We start from the raw sequence: 17,954 nt of genomic DNA on the forward strand, positions 1-17,954 counted from the left end.
GTGTTGTTTATCCAAGTAACACCAGCAGAGAAACAAGACTTTTTAATATCAGTTGCTAGATTGTATTCAAAACATTCCTAAATATTTTTGGCCAGTTGTCATCAAAGTTTGAGTTTAGATTGATGTGAGAATAGATGAGATCTACTTTATCTGATATTTAATGTTCAGTCTGAATTTGTGGTCAAGAGAAACTACATGTGTTCAGTAAAAAGAAGAATATTAAAGGTGATGTTGAACCAGAGTATGTCGGTAAACGTCCGTTTGTGGAGGAATAACTTCAAACGGGGCTTCAGAGGGAACGGTTCAGGGTTAAGAGGGAAGTGGCAGGAGTCGGGGGATTAAAAATGGAACAAGGCCGGAAGAGACTTTATTTCAGGCACGGAAAGAGAGGAGCCTCTTCCTCTGGTGGCGCCAGTCCTCTGCCACTGTTCCACTTCCTCTTCCTCCTCCTCCTCCTCCTCCACCTTCATGCCCTCATCCTCTCCTCTGGTTTATTTATCAGCCCGTCTGACCGTCACCTCCAGCTCTCTGCAAGAGACCACAGAAGTGATCATTAGTCGATTCATTGACTTGAGTTTCCAGGTGGTTAAATGAGAGAATGTTATGCTTTTCTTTGTCTTACGTTTTGATGACGCCACGTTGAGCATCGATGCTCTAGGAACGGTTTTCTGATGTTTTGCGTGATGGTTTTTTAGTTGCAGTCCTACAAAAGACAAACACTCTGAGACATGGTTACAAAATAGACTGAAGAGCAGAGCTTGAAATCCATTTCACACAAACTAAATTCTCAAACATTCTCTTAAATAAAAAGCTGTAGAGTCCGATGCAGATTGTTGTAACGGCTCATCGCTTCAGTTTGGTATAAAGTAAAAACCTGAGTAGATATCGAACGTCTGTTCATTAAACAGACTTAAACATTCGTGTGTCTGCTGAGAACGAAGAAGTTTCCACGTTGCAGAGCTTGTGAGGAAACATGCTGCTGCACATGCATCGTATAGTGATACACAGAGGTATGACATCAGAGAAGCTACATCAAAGCTAGATTATGTAGCTTCTGTCTGAATAAGAGTTAAAAAGCTATTAGTCTGCTGGTCACATGAGAACAGGCAAGTCTGCAGCAGCAAAACAGCTGCAAGAGAGATTTAACTTAACTTTGTTTATATTTCTTCTTTTTAAAGTCTCCCTTTAATGTTTTTAAGATCTGCTCTTAACACAAAGAAGCAGCAGAGGACAAAAAGCGACGTGGGAGCTCATTTTGTGATTTGAGTCTTGTTCACCAGTGAACTTTCACTTTTTGAAATTAATTTGTTCCTCTCTGAACAGAGATGACTCACAGCTGACGGGCTGCATGTCATTACAGGCTCTGCAGGATGTTTTGTGTTCCATAACTATTTCTGACTGACACAACACCAACCGACTCTCTACAGATCACACGGTCTCCGGACGAGGAACCTTCACGCTTCATTTCTGTTTGATTGGTGTCAGATTGCAGGGACTCATTCTTAATGCATCCAATTAAAAATGAGAACTGAATAAGTGCAGCCACACAGGATGTACACACGACTTTCTTTCCCCCCGAATCTTTTTAGGGGAACGGAAACAACAAAAACACGGTTCTTAACTGTAAACCAACGCTGGAATTATTATTACAGTTTTGAAAATGTCAACTTGAGCTCTGAAAAATGATGAACTCAGCGTTTGTAGAATAAACTATTAAGAAAATCAATCAATTATGAAAGTAACAGTGAGCTGCAGCCCGACTGTGAACTACGCCGTTCATAAGTCATCTATTCAGAGGAAACGAGAGAATAAGCTGCCACACAAACACCTTTATAAATCACTTTTCTTTATTTAAATCAGCGTTAGGCAGTTATGCTATGAACAAACAGGAAATAAAAACAGTGACGTTAACACACGAGAGATCCAGTTAACGTGAACCGCTAACGTGAACCGTTAACCGCTAACGTGAACCGTTAACATGAACCGTCAAAGTGAACCGTTAACGAACGTGAACCGTTAACGTGAACCGCTAACCGTTAACGTGAACCGCTAACCGTTAACGAACGTGAACCATTAACAGGAACCGTTAACGTGAACCGTTAACAGGAACCGTTAACTGCTCTTGGCACTGGATAGACCGACCCTCATGGAAAGAGGAAAAGAAAAATATACACATTATTTTTTTAATACTCAAAATAGAAGTGCCTCCAGTCGTCGGGACAGAACTACCGGAGGACTTAAATATGTTCAACAGTATTTCAACCGTTCTTCTTTTTTTTAAATCGATCTCATCGTCGGCCTCCGTCAGTTTGTGATACGAGAGACGAAGGCCGACTGATGAGGAACAAATAGTATCACCCCCCCCCCCCCCCCATCTCACCGCCCACAAACCCCCCAAAAATGTACCGTCACACACTGGATGTCAGAGCTCCGAGGCTTTTCTTTGTGTATTTGTCCCTTTGTAGATTCAACCAATTCTTCATTAAAAAAACAACATGGAGGAACTTCTGTTACCACAATACACTCCATTTACAATGGTAGTAGTGCACCGCAACACAACTCATTATAAAATGTAAAAGCAGAACAAAAAAAGTAATCCCTCTCCCAGAACAGAAAGAAAAGTCATGATATCATTTATTAAAAAACAAAAAGACGTATAAATGTGATCGTTCTGGCTCACCTGGAACAGATGTGGAAGCGGCCCGTGGCGGTCTGAGCTGGACCCTGATTGTGATATTACAGAAACTTTGCATCACCTCGTCTCCTCCGGATGGTTTGAAACAACGGAGGAGACGTTCTGAAAACAGTCAGCGCAGTGGCTGCTGGGTTTACCCGCCAAAATAAAACTCACACAAACAAACAAAACTCTGGAGGTAAAGAAAGCGGATTCCCCGTCACGGTTTTTAACCTTCTGCACGAGTAAAAAAAACAAAAAGGAGGCAGAGAGGAGAGAGGAGGAGAGGAGGAGACGGCTCGATTCCCTCTGATGTTTGAGGAACATCAGGAGCCGAAAGAGAAGACGAAGAGGGATAAATAGATATATACTCTGCGATGTGGGGGGATGTGTGTGTGTGTGTGTGTGTGTGTGTGTGTGTGTGTGGTCAGTCCGTCCCGGTTGCTTTATCTGACGGTGACTCCGAGTTTCTCCAGCACACGGACTCCTTTCTCCTGGTACTCCTCCCGGGTCAGCCAGAAGTTGTCCTTGTCCTTCATGATGTCGGCGAGCACGGCTCCGCCCAGGAACACCATGTGCTTTCGCCTGGGAGGGTCCTCGATGCGGATCTTGAATTTCTACAGGACAAAACGAGGGGACACGGAGACAAAGACATGTATTAAGGGGCCGTGTTCACACTGCTTCAGTCTGGACTACATGGAGGATGTAATCCACAGGCCTAACCCGAGGCAGGGGGTCTGCAGGCCTCATCAGCTTAAATCAAAGACCTTTTAAAAGACCTTTTTAATACAACATAAAGTACAATTTAATACACGTCTGACGACCGCACCGGCCAGAAAAATGGAAATGTGTTTGATATATATGGTTTCCCGATTGGTTACAATACTAATATTACTTGTAAATGAAAGAGATCCTCAGAGAATGAATGCTGCAAACTGTACAAGGAACTTATTATTACAAATATTAATATTTAAAGAAATGAGCATATATATATATATATATATATATATATATATATATATATATATATATGCTGGGTACGGACATGTTACGTTGTAGGAAACTCAAAAGCATTTCAGGAGTCAGTGATGTGACATTCTTGAATTATGGCTTTCGTTTCCAGTAAATAGTCTGGTCCCAAATAGGTGCGTGTTAGCAAGTGACGGAGTACAGTCTGAGCACAGCTAGGGGACGCAGATATGTCGTGGCAGGTGAATCGCTCAGGACCGAAAGAGGAGCAGCAGCGTCGAGTGTGAACTTGTTCGGATGATGAATTATCGCAGCGTTCTGAACTTACTCGTTTGAAACTGAGACACTGCACGAGATATTAATAGCACAGACGGAGGGATGAATATTTAGAGGAAAACAATCGAGGGAACTAAACTAAACGTGTCATCTTGTTACCGGGCGTTATAGGATTTATAAAATATGTATCATTTTGACATTAAATATCAAAGACGAGCCAAAACCGACAAGCTGTAAACACAATAAAGAAATGATCAAAAGGCTCTCTGTGGGTTTGTCACTACTTTAAATGAATACTCCTCTTAAGAGCAGCTTGGAGGATGAAACTTGAGTTTTTAAGACGGGAGAAGCATCCGAACATCCAAACATCCAAACAAACAGACGACTCCAGCAGCATAACCCTCGTCTCTGCTCGTTAAGTTCTAAACTCTCATATTTTTACCAAATAGGGCGAAAAGTGTCGGCTTCTGTCTGCTGCTCGCCGTCTAAACGGAAACAACAACTGAAAAGGTGCAAGTTACAAATGGAGGAGGTGTTTTCAGCCATGTTGTTTTGAGTGTTTGGAAGATTAGAGGGAGGATTGTAAATAGCAGATGAGTTTTTATGTTTTTGATCACGTCTGATTGCAGCATTGGAATCTATTGTAACAGACATGAATTAGCGCTGAACACAGACAATGAGTCTGGTTACAGACTGCACACGTGTGTGTGTGTGTGAGTGATTTATGTGAAATACACACAGACGACGACTTCCATTCCTACAATGAGAGAAACAGAAAGCTGAAGCTGGGCTGCAGCTGTGGGCAGAAGAGTGAAGCACATAATGACTCGTGAGTCATCGGAGGCTTTTGTTTAGAAACCGCTTCAGAGTGTCTTTGGGACGCTGGAGTGGAAATGTCATGTGGGGACGCGTGTTTCCAAAACAAAATTATTTATTATAGAGAAGTGAACCCCCCCACATATGTTGTCGTTAACAGCGCTGTGTTTAAGCTAAATGAGTGTGTGTTAAACTCTATCGCCCCCCGCTGGCGGTCTACGTACACTGACACCAGACCGTGACGTAAACTTTGCTCCTGAACCTCAACAGACGTGTTCACAAACGGACACACAACTCAAAACGTGTTTCATCGATTCTACTGTGAACTCTCCGTCATCGGGACAGAGGAGAAGCTCTCAGGTTCACACTCAACATGTTCCCTGTGGCTTTCTTTCTTTCTTTGCTCGCAAATTAAGCTCTAAATTTGACCGGTTTTCACATTGTGATCCACATCTGAGGTGTTCCAGCTCAGAGTCCTTCCGTCACGCTCTCACAGGATAAATCATAAATGAGGCGTTTGAGGGTCGACGTCTCTCACCGAAAGCTTGTCCACGTCTCCCTTGAGCACGCGCTCCAGGTACAGCTGCTTGAGTTCCCTCTCCAGCCGGGACGGCAGGCCCGGGTACATGGTGGATCCTCCCGATAGAACGATGTGTTTGTAGAACTCAGACCTGAGACAACGGGAGAGAGGGTGAGAGCAGGAAGAGACCCAAACAACACACACACACACAGAAAGAGAGGAAGTAGTGGTGCTCGTTTCCTTCCCAACGGGACGATTTTAAGCCCACAAGTGCGTTGTTAATGTCTTAATGTGCACCAGAGTGGAAACACTCACTCTCGTGCCTTTATAGGAATTTGGTTCAAGCGTCGGAGCACTTTCGTCCGGCCTCACCTGGTGTCTATATCGGCGGCCTGGATGGTGTTGAAGAGGAGCTCGGCCACTCCGACGCCCTCCACGTTGATGAGGTGTGGCTGGAACAGAGCCTCGGGGGCCTCGAACCGCTCCCCTCCCACCTTAATCAAACGACCATCTGGCAGCTGGAGATGTGTGGGAGAGACGAGATGAAAGGAGACGTGGAGGTTTAATGTGTGACTCATAAATCTTGATTGTAAGAATCAAGAACGATGCAGAACGACGTATGAGAGGAAGTCATAACTTCTCAATAAACCGTTTTTTAAAGACAGACATACGCGTGTCTACTGAAAGACTGATAATATTGTACAGCCCGTTAAAGCAGAGGCAGGGTAGAGTGTGTGTGTGTGTGTGTGTGTGTGTGTGTGTGTGTGTGTGTGTGTGTGTGTGTGTGTGTGTGTGTGACACTATAAAAAGGCTTCATTCAGCCGAGGGCAGTGGGAGGAAGCGTCTCCCGGCAGCCACCGCCGCAGAGCGGCTGCACAGGAAATGATGTAACGTGCAGTTCAGGGCCCTTTCGGCCACGGTTACATTGCCCTCCTTGTTTCGGCACACTCGTACTCTCACACATACACACACACACACACACACACACACGTTCAGACACACGCGGTCGCCCACGCTAACCCAAACACACACACGGTCGGTGAGCTCCGAGACACAACATGTGCTCGGTAAGGCGTGCAGTAAACGCAGACGTTCAGGAACCTGCGTTTAGATTCTGTGGTTCCTTCTGCAGGGAAAATAAAAAAAGGACCCTGGAAAGAAAAGCAAGCCGGGCGGAGAGGAGCTCTGCACACACCGGGTGTTTGAGTCCCAGAGAAAACAGTCAAGTCAGCAGCCGACAGGACCTCTTTTGGGAGGGATTCCTTCCACAACGCTATTTTGAGCAGAAATGTGAAACGTGTGTGCGTGAATGAAGGAGAACCCCAGAAGGCCGGACACATGTTGCTATTCTACGTAGACATGGACAGACGGCTGTCAAATGTCCCCGTTTTAGAGTAAATTCAATGTAAAATCCTGTTTTTTGTCTCTTTATCTTCATATTCAGTCACACATTGTCCTTGACTGACAGGTCTCTGATATAGTTCATTCCTCTTTCTTTAATAGGAGGTGTTCTATTTCTATCTATAATATTTAGATGACGGCAGGAAACATGGGGACATTACAAACACATCTTCTCTTTTGGGGGTCTTCATCTAAACGTTTGTGCCATCTATTGTTCTGTTTCCTTGTATCTAATGCACAGGACGTCTGTGTCTGCACAGCGTTTACCGTGTAGGACTCCACCAGCACGGTGGTCTCCAGCGCCAGCTTCTGCTCCTGCTCGATGTTGTAGCCCACGTAGCACAGCTTCTCCTTCATCATGCGCACCGTCTCAAAGTCTGCGGAGTGGTTGAAGGCGTAGCCCCTCAACAACAGCAGCTGCAGCCGGAGACGAGGAGGACGATGGTGGGAAAAGAGAAAGAAAAAGAAAGAAGGCTACTGTATGAGAGATGTGTTCATGTGAACAGGAACTAGAGGATCCTCTTACTTCCTGTTTTTACTAACATGATGCTAGTTTCCTCAAACTAAAGAGAAACAGCACTCTAGTCTACAATATACGCTTTTATTGAACCGATCCGAACCCTTTAAGGAGACACCGAACTCATTTGTTTCACTAAAAATGCATGAAAATATGAAATAATCCTATTTTGGAAGAAGAATGAAGTCACCTCTTAGTTTCTAGAATCTAACTTGTGAAGTTCAATCCGTGATTATTAAGATTAGAGAAGATAGAACTTCATCAAGAAGGAAATTATTGTGAGTTTCATCAAACAACAGAAGATCAGCAAAAAACAATAGAATATATAAACATATATGAACAAGTGTAAAAGAAATAACACTGACAGCAAAATAGAACACAACAGCAATAAGAGTAAAAATATAACAAGTTAAATACAAAGAGTAAAAATATAAAGAAGTGATACTATCACCAGCGTCTAATGGAAACTCAGAAACAGAAGTAATCTTCAGCATCATCGTAAAGTAGCAGAAGTTATATTATTAATTATAAATGTATAATATTATATAAAAGAATCTGTCAAAATGACACACCCTATTATCTAACTAGTTAGTTTCCACCGCTATATTTGTGTGTTTCTCGTTACTTTGACTCGACCGTATTATGGGATACCTTGATGAGGTAGCGGGTGATGTCTCTGCCGGCGATGTCCAGACGTCTGGTCAGATGAGGCAGACTGAAGCCCTCGTACACCGGACAGATGTGAGTCACACCGTCCCCCGAGTCCACCACCACACCGGTGAGAAGGCCTGACACACACACACACACACACACACACACACACACACACACACACACACACACACACACACACACACACACACACACACACACACACACACACACACACACACACACACACACACACACACACACACACACACACACACACACTAACTTTATGTATGTTGCACCTTTAAAAACAGAGTTTACAAAGTGCTTTGACAGACAAAGCAGCAAAAGCTAAACAACAACAAGTCAGTGAGACAGTCGATAAAAATAAACTAAGAAATAAAGAAAATTAAAAAACAGAAAAGCGACGATATCACAGAAAAGCGAGTCTGTAAAAATGTTTTTAAGAAGTGATTTAAAAGAGACTGACTGAGTTAATAATCTACATTTCTACCAGGCCGACGCGTTTGTGTCCGAGTTATTTCTTTAATCCGGTGTGAGCTCTGAGTGCGAGCTCTGTTGAGTAAACACACGAAGACCTCTACTGTAACGATGAACTGATGATAAGGTCTGGCATCGGATCGGTACTCGTATCGGCTGAACCTTTATAAAGTTCGTGTGACCGTCTAGACTTTCTGGTATCCGAGCGGTGTCATAAAACAAATCTTTGCACAGACTATTTGACGAAGGTGTGGTAGTTAAATGCAGCCACGCAACAATATTCCTGCAGTTACAATGAAAAGCTCTTTCCGTCTCTGAGCTACTGAAGTCCTCATCATTTAGCAGCTTTAACAGACACACGTCTGGAGTCAGGAGATGTTGTCTTGTGGGTGAGAAGTTTGTTGGAATCGAACACCTGGAGATCTCTATGATAAGGGAACCGCAGCATATGTGTGCGTGTGCGTGTGTGTGTGTGTGCCTTCCTACCTTGAGCGTATAGAGTCAGCACAGCTTGAATCGCAATGTAGACTCCTGAGAACTGGTAGGTCTCAAACATCACCTGTGGGAGGAGTCAGGAAATAGACAGTGAGTGCAATTGTAAAAATATTAAACATGTAAAAAATATTCTCCGTAATGAATAACTGAACCTCAAAACCTGCTGGGTTTGTGAAGCAAATTTTCTTTAAACAATTGCCAGAAACACACCGTTTATGTATATATTTGTACTACCTAGATGCTGTACAAACACAAACCTCCGTCCTTCAATAAGAAATGCATTAACTAGTCAATTAGACCTTTTATTTCCCCCCACAAACCCTCGACAGGAACATCTTCTAGCTGCGCGCGCACACAGAAATAGACGTCGACATGCCTCAATGATTTTCTCCCGGTTCTTGGTGGGGTTCATGGGCGGCTCGGTCAGGAGGATCTTGCAGTTGCGGGAGTCGATGTTGAGCTTCTCCGGGCCGAAGGTGTAGTCCCACAGGTGCTTCATGTCGTCCCAGTTCCTGACGATGCCGTTCTCCATCGGGTAGTTGACCTCCAGCATGGAGCGCAGCTCGCTGGCCTCGTCGCCCACCATCAGGTCCTGGAGGGAGGGGGTCAAAGGTGATGAATATAAATACGTAGCCCTCCACTTCTGAAACCCAGAGCACTGGTTTCTACGTGGCCTGCTACTCTCATGAGATCAGAGAAACTGAATCATCTATAAGATAACGAAAGCTGCATTATTATCCTCTCACAAAGTAACATTTTGCTTTAAAACTCAGTTACCCAGCATGCTCAGCAAGCCGTTATTTTTCCATGCATCTGCACCTGGAAACACTTCCTTCGAGCTCCAGTTAACCACTTGTTTTTAGCACCATTCAATGAAAACGCATGCAAGAGGCCTGGCGATGTAAACAAACACTGGTGTTAGCGCTCGGCACGAGGGCTCAGTGTTAGAGCTCGGTGTTAAACACACAGTCAAGCATCTCACGTTCCACTTGGAGACATCAAAAGCCTCCTGGTGGCGGCCATTTTACGGGTTCATCCTGTGTGCTTTGGCATTTACAAAGTACCCGTCCCAGGCATCGCCTCCATGTGGTCTCAATAATAAAAAAAGAAAAAGGAAAACAGATGTGCTTCCGTCTCGTACTTCCAGCTGTCTGCCATGCAGCCTCGAGTGTGGACACTTCCTCTGCACATCAGATACTAAGACAGAAGTGGACATTCCTTAAATAAGAGAAGTTTGTGGCGTCATCACAGTGAGGTAAACAGACCCGTGACGCATTCAAGTACACAATCTGTATCACTTAGCACCAAGTGTTCTCGCTGCAGCCTACACTTTCAGATCTCTATAGTGGGGGCGGGGGGGGTGTCAGATCAGAGACTCAGAAAATGGAATCGGTCCAAAATCTCTTTTAGCACTCCATCGATAACAGCTGGCCTATGATTCATCGCAGCAGTTTGTGCAACACACTGAGCCTGCAGAGAGGAGCGCATTAACGCTCCGGCTGTACATCCATCAGACTCTCTGACACTCTAACCAAACGGAGACGAGCTGGGATGAACAAGAGTGGAATCACTGTGTGAGTAAAACAAAACATGAACGAAACACTGCACGAAAAGAAAAGCCAAACGTCTAAAACAAAGACTTTTTTTAGTTGAGATCAAAACATGACACAACTCTCCGGAGCAGGCAAGACCAGCAGGCTCACTACAACCTGAACTCACCATCTTCTGGGCATTCTAGTTTGTTGTTGGGAACAAAACATGGAGGAAGAGGAAGGTAGATAAATATATATATATATATATATAAAAAAGATTAATAAACAAAAGAATTGGAAAGAACAGGAGAGAGAGGCTTCATGCTGAAATAATGGGGGAACCGTTTTTATAAAAGATTTAATATTTGCAGGAATGCAATGGAGATAGTGTTGTTTGTACTGGGAGGAGCTCTAAAACATGCTGGTGGAGCTCCTGGTTAGAGGATTGATTATGTTATCTAACAGATTTCAGACCTGAATGGGACTCTTAAGAGTGGAATCAGACAGTCTTTGTTCTGTTGTGTGTGTGTGATTTCACATCTTGTTTCTTTGCTCTAGTTTGCAGATTTCATTTCTGTTATCAGTCATTTTCCTGACCAGGTTCTCCCCCGAAATCCAGACTTTCTGGTCAAAACAAAGCAACCATTCCTGCAACATCGGGAGGACCAGATCCTACCTTGATCTCAATGTTTCCGACTTTGGCTGTCGAGCGAATGATGGGCCTCCCAACGAGCGCAGGGAAGATGTGCTCGGGGAAGTTGGAGCCTCCAAAGCCGCACTTGACAAACTAAAAGAGAAAGAAAGAGGAGAGAGGAGATCAAAGAGGAAGTGAGAAATTACATTTAAGTACCGACAGGATAAACTTAGCAGTACAGCGAGACATTGTCATTGTCGTCCTGCTGATAACAGCGGGCTTAGTTAGCATTTAGACGGAGATAAAAACGTAACTGCCGACGCTACAGTGACAGAGCCTCCATGTCTGAGTGTGTGAATGAGCAGCCAGCACATGATTCAACCTGCAGCACAATGCCAGAGAACCGTACACGTATTTCACGTTCTTTGAGGATGATCTACAGCTTTTAATGATCAAAATAAAACATACAATTCTGGTTCATTTCATCTTAAAAGCCATTCAAATGTTTAAGCATAATCTTTTAGTATTAATATCTGAAGTCACATTGTACTATGGTATATCTACATGAAGTGTGTGAGGGTATTTTGCGTACTGTATTGACATGAAAGCCAAGCAGGTCGCTCAGCCACAACAGATATATGAGCTCTGACAATCGTATCACTAAACTGTGAGACCAGGAAACGATAGCACCCGAGCCGTGTTGTGGTATTTCTTGAAGAAATATTAATTAACACCTTTTCCTGTGAGTTGCGCACATTTTTGCACAATCCTTCCTCTGCAAATGCTTGAATGTTACACCTGTTAGATCCTTCTGGTTTTTTTTGCTATCACGACCCAAAGTGAGAGAACACAGTTCAGTACTGCTGTTGAAGACGACGGTTTGGTTAACAGATGAGGTCATTCTGTCTCTCATGACACTTAAATCCGCTGCAGTTGGATTAGTCATCTTACTGAACCAGTTCTATCACGGTGAGCTTTGGGGGAAGATTGTGAAATTCACATTCAGACCAAATAAGTAAGAGTCGCTCGTCACTTAGTTTTGCAGCTGCATGAGCTTGTTGCAAAGCAAAGTTCAACTGTCAGATTTTACACCGAACTATAATGTGTTACAGCAGTATCAGGGCTATAAAAAGGTGCTGTTGACATGTGCGGCTGTGACTCTATTCTCACTTCCCCTTGACTCCTAATTTCAACCCTGACACAAGGCTGTATTTTTTTTCTGGCTTTGCAAAAAGCCTTATTAGTCAGTAACATGTTGAGCCAACATCCTCTTTGACTGCTGACAGGGTTTAGAAAGGAAGTACAATCACAACCAGGCAGTGTTAACTGTGTGCAATACCTCAACACTAAAACACACTGCTATTTGCTGGATTGGGCAGAAACTGCACATTTTGTCAACAAACCTCAGCAGCTGGAAAATCCCCTAAATTCAGGCTCATAGTAGACTATTAAACCAGCCAGCTGTGACAAAAAGGACCACAAAAATGCAGTGCAGATGATCAATAATTGGGCTGGTGGAAACTTCCCATTCTCTTGGGGGTCTATTTGTAATGTTTATTACTACTCTACAATTTCAAGTATCAGCCCATCAAAATCCCTCATCTGTGCAGTAAATATATATTAAAACAAAGCTGATTATGATGAATGCATAAGAGGGGAAACTATGTGGTCTTTCCAACGCCCCAAAAAAACTCACTAACAGCAAGTTTGGTGACATTTCTAACAGGGAAGTTGCTGCAGAACAGGAAAAAAAACCCACCATTAAAAGGTGGTTCCTCATTAACCTGACACGGCCTAGCTGACCGAGCTAGCAACAAACTAGCTACTGTCCTTTTATAACTAACGCTAAACTAAAATATGCAACACAGACACTAAATCTCCAAATGTCTTTGTATTGTATCCTAAACTAATCACTGGAATAGACGGACACAGCTGCGATAAAGCACAGAAGAAGACAACCGGCTGTTTTAATGCTAGCAGTGAATTAGCAGGCTAGCTAGCTGTCTTAGCTTAGTAACCGTTGGTAACAAGCGAGCAGTTAACGTTTTAACCCGTTTTATTTAACTGCTTTTAAAAGCTATAACCAGGGCTGTGTTCATGTTTTATGCAGACGTTTTAATCTCAACTATACGTGCTGTTTCCGTGTCGGTTGTGGATGAATGAAAAAGTAGCTCTGCTAACAAGCTAGCTTAGCTACCCACCCACTTAACGCTAGCTAGCTAGCTTGGCCGTTGACAGCCCCACTTCCGGTTTCGGCAAAAAATCGTTCCGACATAACGGCGCCCTTTAAAAAGGCGAGCTACGTGGCCTTGAGAGCGGGTTAAACCAGAGCAGCGAAGAAACTTACCCCGGTCCCATTGTCACAGACCACCACTTTCCTTCCCTGGCTGTCCATTGTATGTAAAAAGCCCAGTTGCCGCTGAACCTCTCCCTCAACTTTCTTCGGGCAAGCCGGAAGGAAGACACACAAACCAACCCGGAAAAGAGGAGGAGGAAGGGGAGGGTGTTCATCCGGTGTGTAACAGAGACGTTCAAACGTCAGTCACTCCCTTCAAGATAATCATCTTCAAACTCTTTGATTTTACAGTCATGCATCCACTGATTCCCTCCTTTGCAAGCAACACAGTTATCTAAGATCTTGGATCATTAAATGCAATGTAGTCTAATTCAATTCCAACATGCAACATGTAACAATGTAAAGCCTCTAATCTGGCTCACAGTTCATTCTTATTTCTTAAAACAGTCTAGATCTGAAGAGCATGCATGATATGAAGCAGTGAATGAATAATATCCACATTCCTGCACAGCTCTTTATTTAAACCAGATAAATTGCACATATTTTCACAAGTTTATTTGACTATTCTATATTTATGTGTCTTGACTTTTGCAGCACTGGCTTTGTTTTTTATTATCTCTCACTATGTTTATTGTTGTGCACCAAAACACCAACTTAAATTACTTGTATGTGAAATAAACCTGATTATTATTCTGATAAATAAATGAATAAAGCCTAATATGATAGTAGGAATAACAACCTGCAGCATCATTAGTGACGTGTTACAGACATCATCATACAGAACATTTCTATACTAAGTTGAATGAAGAGAGGTCTCCACATCTTTATAACATTTAACTAAAATAATTTAACATCAAAAATAGGACATGTTTTTATAATAAAAATAAATACACAACATAACAGTCTCTAGAGGGAATACGTGTCACCAAACACTCGGCTTTAAGGAGAGTAATAAAAGCAAGAATAAAACCTCCTCCTTTGCCTTTTACAGATTATTGCTCAGTGAAATGAATGCATGAGCTGATATGTGTGAGGGTTATTCTGCGACTCTTCTGACACAGAGCGTACATCTGTTAAGAGTGGAGGAAGATCTCCTCACTGTTCTAGAGTCCACAATGCCTGATTTTAATATATTTTTGCAGTATTTTAATCCTGCATTAACTGCACTAGGTTGTGGATTTAAGCCTTTTAATGTAATCTTGGGGAGCAGCATTCTTTGGGTCGGAGGATGCTTGGGAACATGAGGACCTTGGCCTGCATGAAGGACAGGTTAGGCAGTGCAGAGATCACCGCGTCAGCCTCCAGACTCAGCTCCTCCTCATCCTGCGGAGGCCTCCTGATGAACAGCACACACACACAAGGACGTGTTGCATCATCACTGTTGTTTCATTGTATGGATGCTTTAAAAATTATTGTAAAATAAAAGAACCGCGCTGACCGGACTGACGTGCTGGTTTTCTCCGCGGTGGACATCAGGCGGTTCAAAGTGTCGTCCGTGTGGCTGCTGATGGCGCCGGTTTCCAGTTTGCTGACGGTCAACTCATACAGCTCACGGTCAACTCCTTTACATGTGAGTGTGTGTGTGTGTGTGTGACAAACATGCAACGAGTGTCAAGAACACTCACACACCCACGGCACGAGATAAAGATGATATTTCTGGTTTCTTTCAAACGAGAAACCTGGAGAACGAGATAAAAGCTGACCTGGAGGAGGACTGCTGCTGCTGCTGGAGGATCCGCTCTCCTCCTCTGGACCAAAACAATCCAGGTTGAGAGCAGAGCAGTCTGTGCCAACAAGGGGGGAGAGTGGGCGAGGAGGAGGAGGAGGAGGAGGAGGAGGAGGAGGCTGGATTTACAGTTCATAAAAGGAGAATGTTTTTCTTCCTTTTCACTGAGGAGGTGGAGACGACCGACAGAGACAAACACGGCAAACAAAGCCATGCAAAGTAGTTGTTATCCAACTTCGTTTAATAATCAGAAGTCACTGGAAGACTGATGGTCAAAAAAGATGCTTAAAAGTAAAAATATAAAGAAAATCAAGACAGTCAAGTTTGATTTTGTTGTCAAATAAGAACAGAAGTGTTGCAGCGAACTAAAACGAACTAAAACAGTATATTTAATGTTAATATCTGTGTTCAGACTGATTGACATCTTCTCCTGTGAGGGCGGGACAAACGCCACCTTTGATCTTTCTTATTGGTAGATGAAGATTTGTGACCTATTTGTGACCCCCCCCCCCCCATTTATGATGTCATCACCCTAAAGAAACTGCACATCTGCAATTTAAATAAAGAGATTCAGAATATTAAACGAGTCAAGTGTTTTTAATGAATATAACTCGTCAGTTTCGTCAACATGAATAAAGTTTTGGGAACTTGACTCGAGTTATTGGAAATGTAAACAAACCTTTTAACAACTTGTATGCTCATGACGATGATAACATTGTGTAGCCTGATCTTTATTGGTATTCTATTGTTGTAGTAAGAACAAAAAAACATGCATCTTTTTGAATAGTTTAATAAACTTTTGTATGAATTGTCCAGGAAGTGTGTTTTTATGCAAATCAGATTTTGGGAACCACGGATCCAGCTCCTCTAAAAAGAGTTCCAAACTGTTTTACTTCTTTTGAGCCGTGTAGTTGTTTAAATACATCTTTACATTCGACCACAGAGAAAACTTCCAACAAGAAGTGAATCTGAGGAAAGAGAAGCGAAACCAGCAGAAAGGATCGACCCATTTATTTCAGTATTTAAGGATTCTCTAAAGTTCCTTATTGCAGTGAATTAAATCTGGATTTGAGCAAAAAAAAGAAGAAGATTTCTGTTAATAAACTATAAAGTTTTTAGAAAACAATTGCGGCATAAAGGCACAACTCATGATGAAAACCTGTAGCTGCAGCCGTAGAAACACTTTTGATTTAACGAAATACTGAGTGAGCTTCAGGTACGATGAGCTTTAAATATATAAACGCTGCTTTATGCTTCATGCTCATAAAGTTATGAGTCAGTGCACAGGGAGTACAAAATAAAACAAATAAAACAGCATAAAGTGACAGCAGTAACAATAATCTCCCACATATTAAACATAATCACAGAATAAATAAAAACCCTGAAGACAGATTTAATACGACCAACCACATGAAACAAATTCATATAAAACTACAACAACATATATGTATGAACGCTTTAGTTGCTGATTATTTGATTCTAAATGACTTAAATTCTTCTGATTAGTTCCTGTAGCTCCTCCTACAGAGAACACTGCCCCCTGCTGCCCATGCTGTAGTATTACACCATGAACGCTCTAAAACATGGAAACAGAAGTTTGGATCTAAACGTTAAAGTTTTAATACGTGTGGACTAAACTCAGGACTTTTCTTCTGGTGACGTTAATGAAAAAGATGTCGATGGAACCGACAGTTTTGTGTTCTTTAAAAACACGCAGCAGAATAAGCTGCACACATTAGTTGTGTCAGATTGTGGCCAATTCATATTTAATAGTTGAATAATAATTTCTCAATAACTAACAAATAACTACATGAAGCTCCAGAGAATTATATTCAATTGAGCAGAGAAGACTCCCCACATACAGGAAGCTCACTCACAACTGTAACAGTCATGAATCAGAATCCTTTAAGTGTAAATACTGATCAGAACACACTAATCTGATGATCAATAAATCAATAAAGCAAATACTTCCTGAGCAAAGAACGACTCTGGTGCTGTTTTTGTTTCTCTTCAACAAAACGTTTGTCTGACATGAAACCTTTTTACGAGCTAATAAAAATAAAAAGTACAGACACCTTTGTGTCAAATAAAGTGAGAGTTTTGATGAGTGTAACACAGTCATGCACTGGGAGAAGTATTAACACTGGAAGAGTCCAACTGGCCACCAGTACTGTCAATTAAGATGCTTCTTTGGATAACCGTTAGATGGTCACGGCACATTTCATGAACATGCACATTTAATTTAGCGTTTAGTGCTTTATTCAGCTTTACCTTCAGATATTCTGGTTCTAGTTTAAATAAACAACTTCCAGAATAATCACACAGCGAGTAACAGTACGCACATCACAGTGGTACCAACGCCTCAATGTTTCCCCCAAATAACTGATAAATACTGAGATCGATTCTGCTTTGGCTGCAGGTAAAGACGGGACACTAGAGAAGACAAAGGAAGGAGGGAAGGGAGCCAGCACAGTGTTTCCCCCGCTAGTTGTTTCACAATCCAGTTATTGTCTTACTTGTTGGATATTTGTAAATCTGCTAACTTGGACAGATAATAAAGACAGAAACATGACTTCTCAACATCTCTGCTATTCATGAGAAAGAAATCCTGAGCGACTGGAGGGAAACACGGCGTTAAAGAAAGGAAAAGAAGAAGCAGAACATGCCCTGGAGGAGGTGAGGAGGAGGAGGAGGAGGTCTACTTCCAGCCCCAGAAGTGAGGGGCTCGGCGGGGGGACGTACCGTCCTGAGAGCTGCTAAGGCCACGGCTGCTCCAGTCCAGCTGGCTGGAAGGAAGCGCCTCCTACACACAGAGGAGACAACATTTAAAAACGCTCACTTAACGAGACGACAGAGCAGAGAAACACTCGTCTTTAGTGACATCTAGTGGCTGTTTACCCACATAGCAGCTGTGCATACCTGGGCATTGCTGCTCCAGAAACAGAC

The 17,954-nt window shown here is 42.7% G+C and overlaps 1 protein-coding gene across 1 annotated transcript; it reads right to left on the reverse strand.

Annotated features, from left to right (window-relative positions):
- Positions 1–2,397: 2,397 nt before the first annotated feature.
- Positions 2,398–13,452, reverse strand: LOC306703229 (actin-related protein 2-A). The gene is made up of 9 exons (XM_079169126.1): positions 13,334–13,452; positions 11,029–11,139; positions 9,197–9,412; positions 8,812–8,884; positions 7,825–7,961; positions 6,924–7,073; positions 5,628–5,773; positions 5,274–5,406; positions 2,398–3,291 (listed from the first exon to the last, which is right to left on the reverse strand). The coding sequence occupies exons 1-9, from the start codon at positions 13,379–13,381 to the stop codon at positions 3,121–3,123; spliced, it is 1,185 nt and encodes a 394-aa protein (XP_079025252.1). The 5' UTR covers positions 13,382–13,452; the 3' UTR covers positions 2,398–3,120.
- Positions 13,453–17,954: the final 4,502 nt, after the last annotated feature.

The sequence above is a fragment of the Pholis gunnellus genome (genome assembly GCF_910591455.1).
Source record: "Pholis gunnellus genome assembly, chromosome: 11".
Classification (NCBI taxonomy): Eukaryota; Metazoa; Chordata; class Actinopteri; order Perciformes; family Pholidae; genus Pholis; species Pholis gunnellus.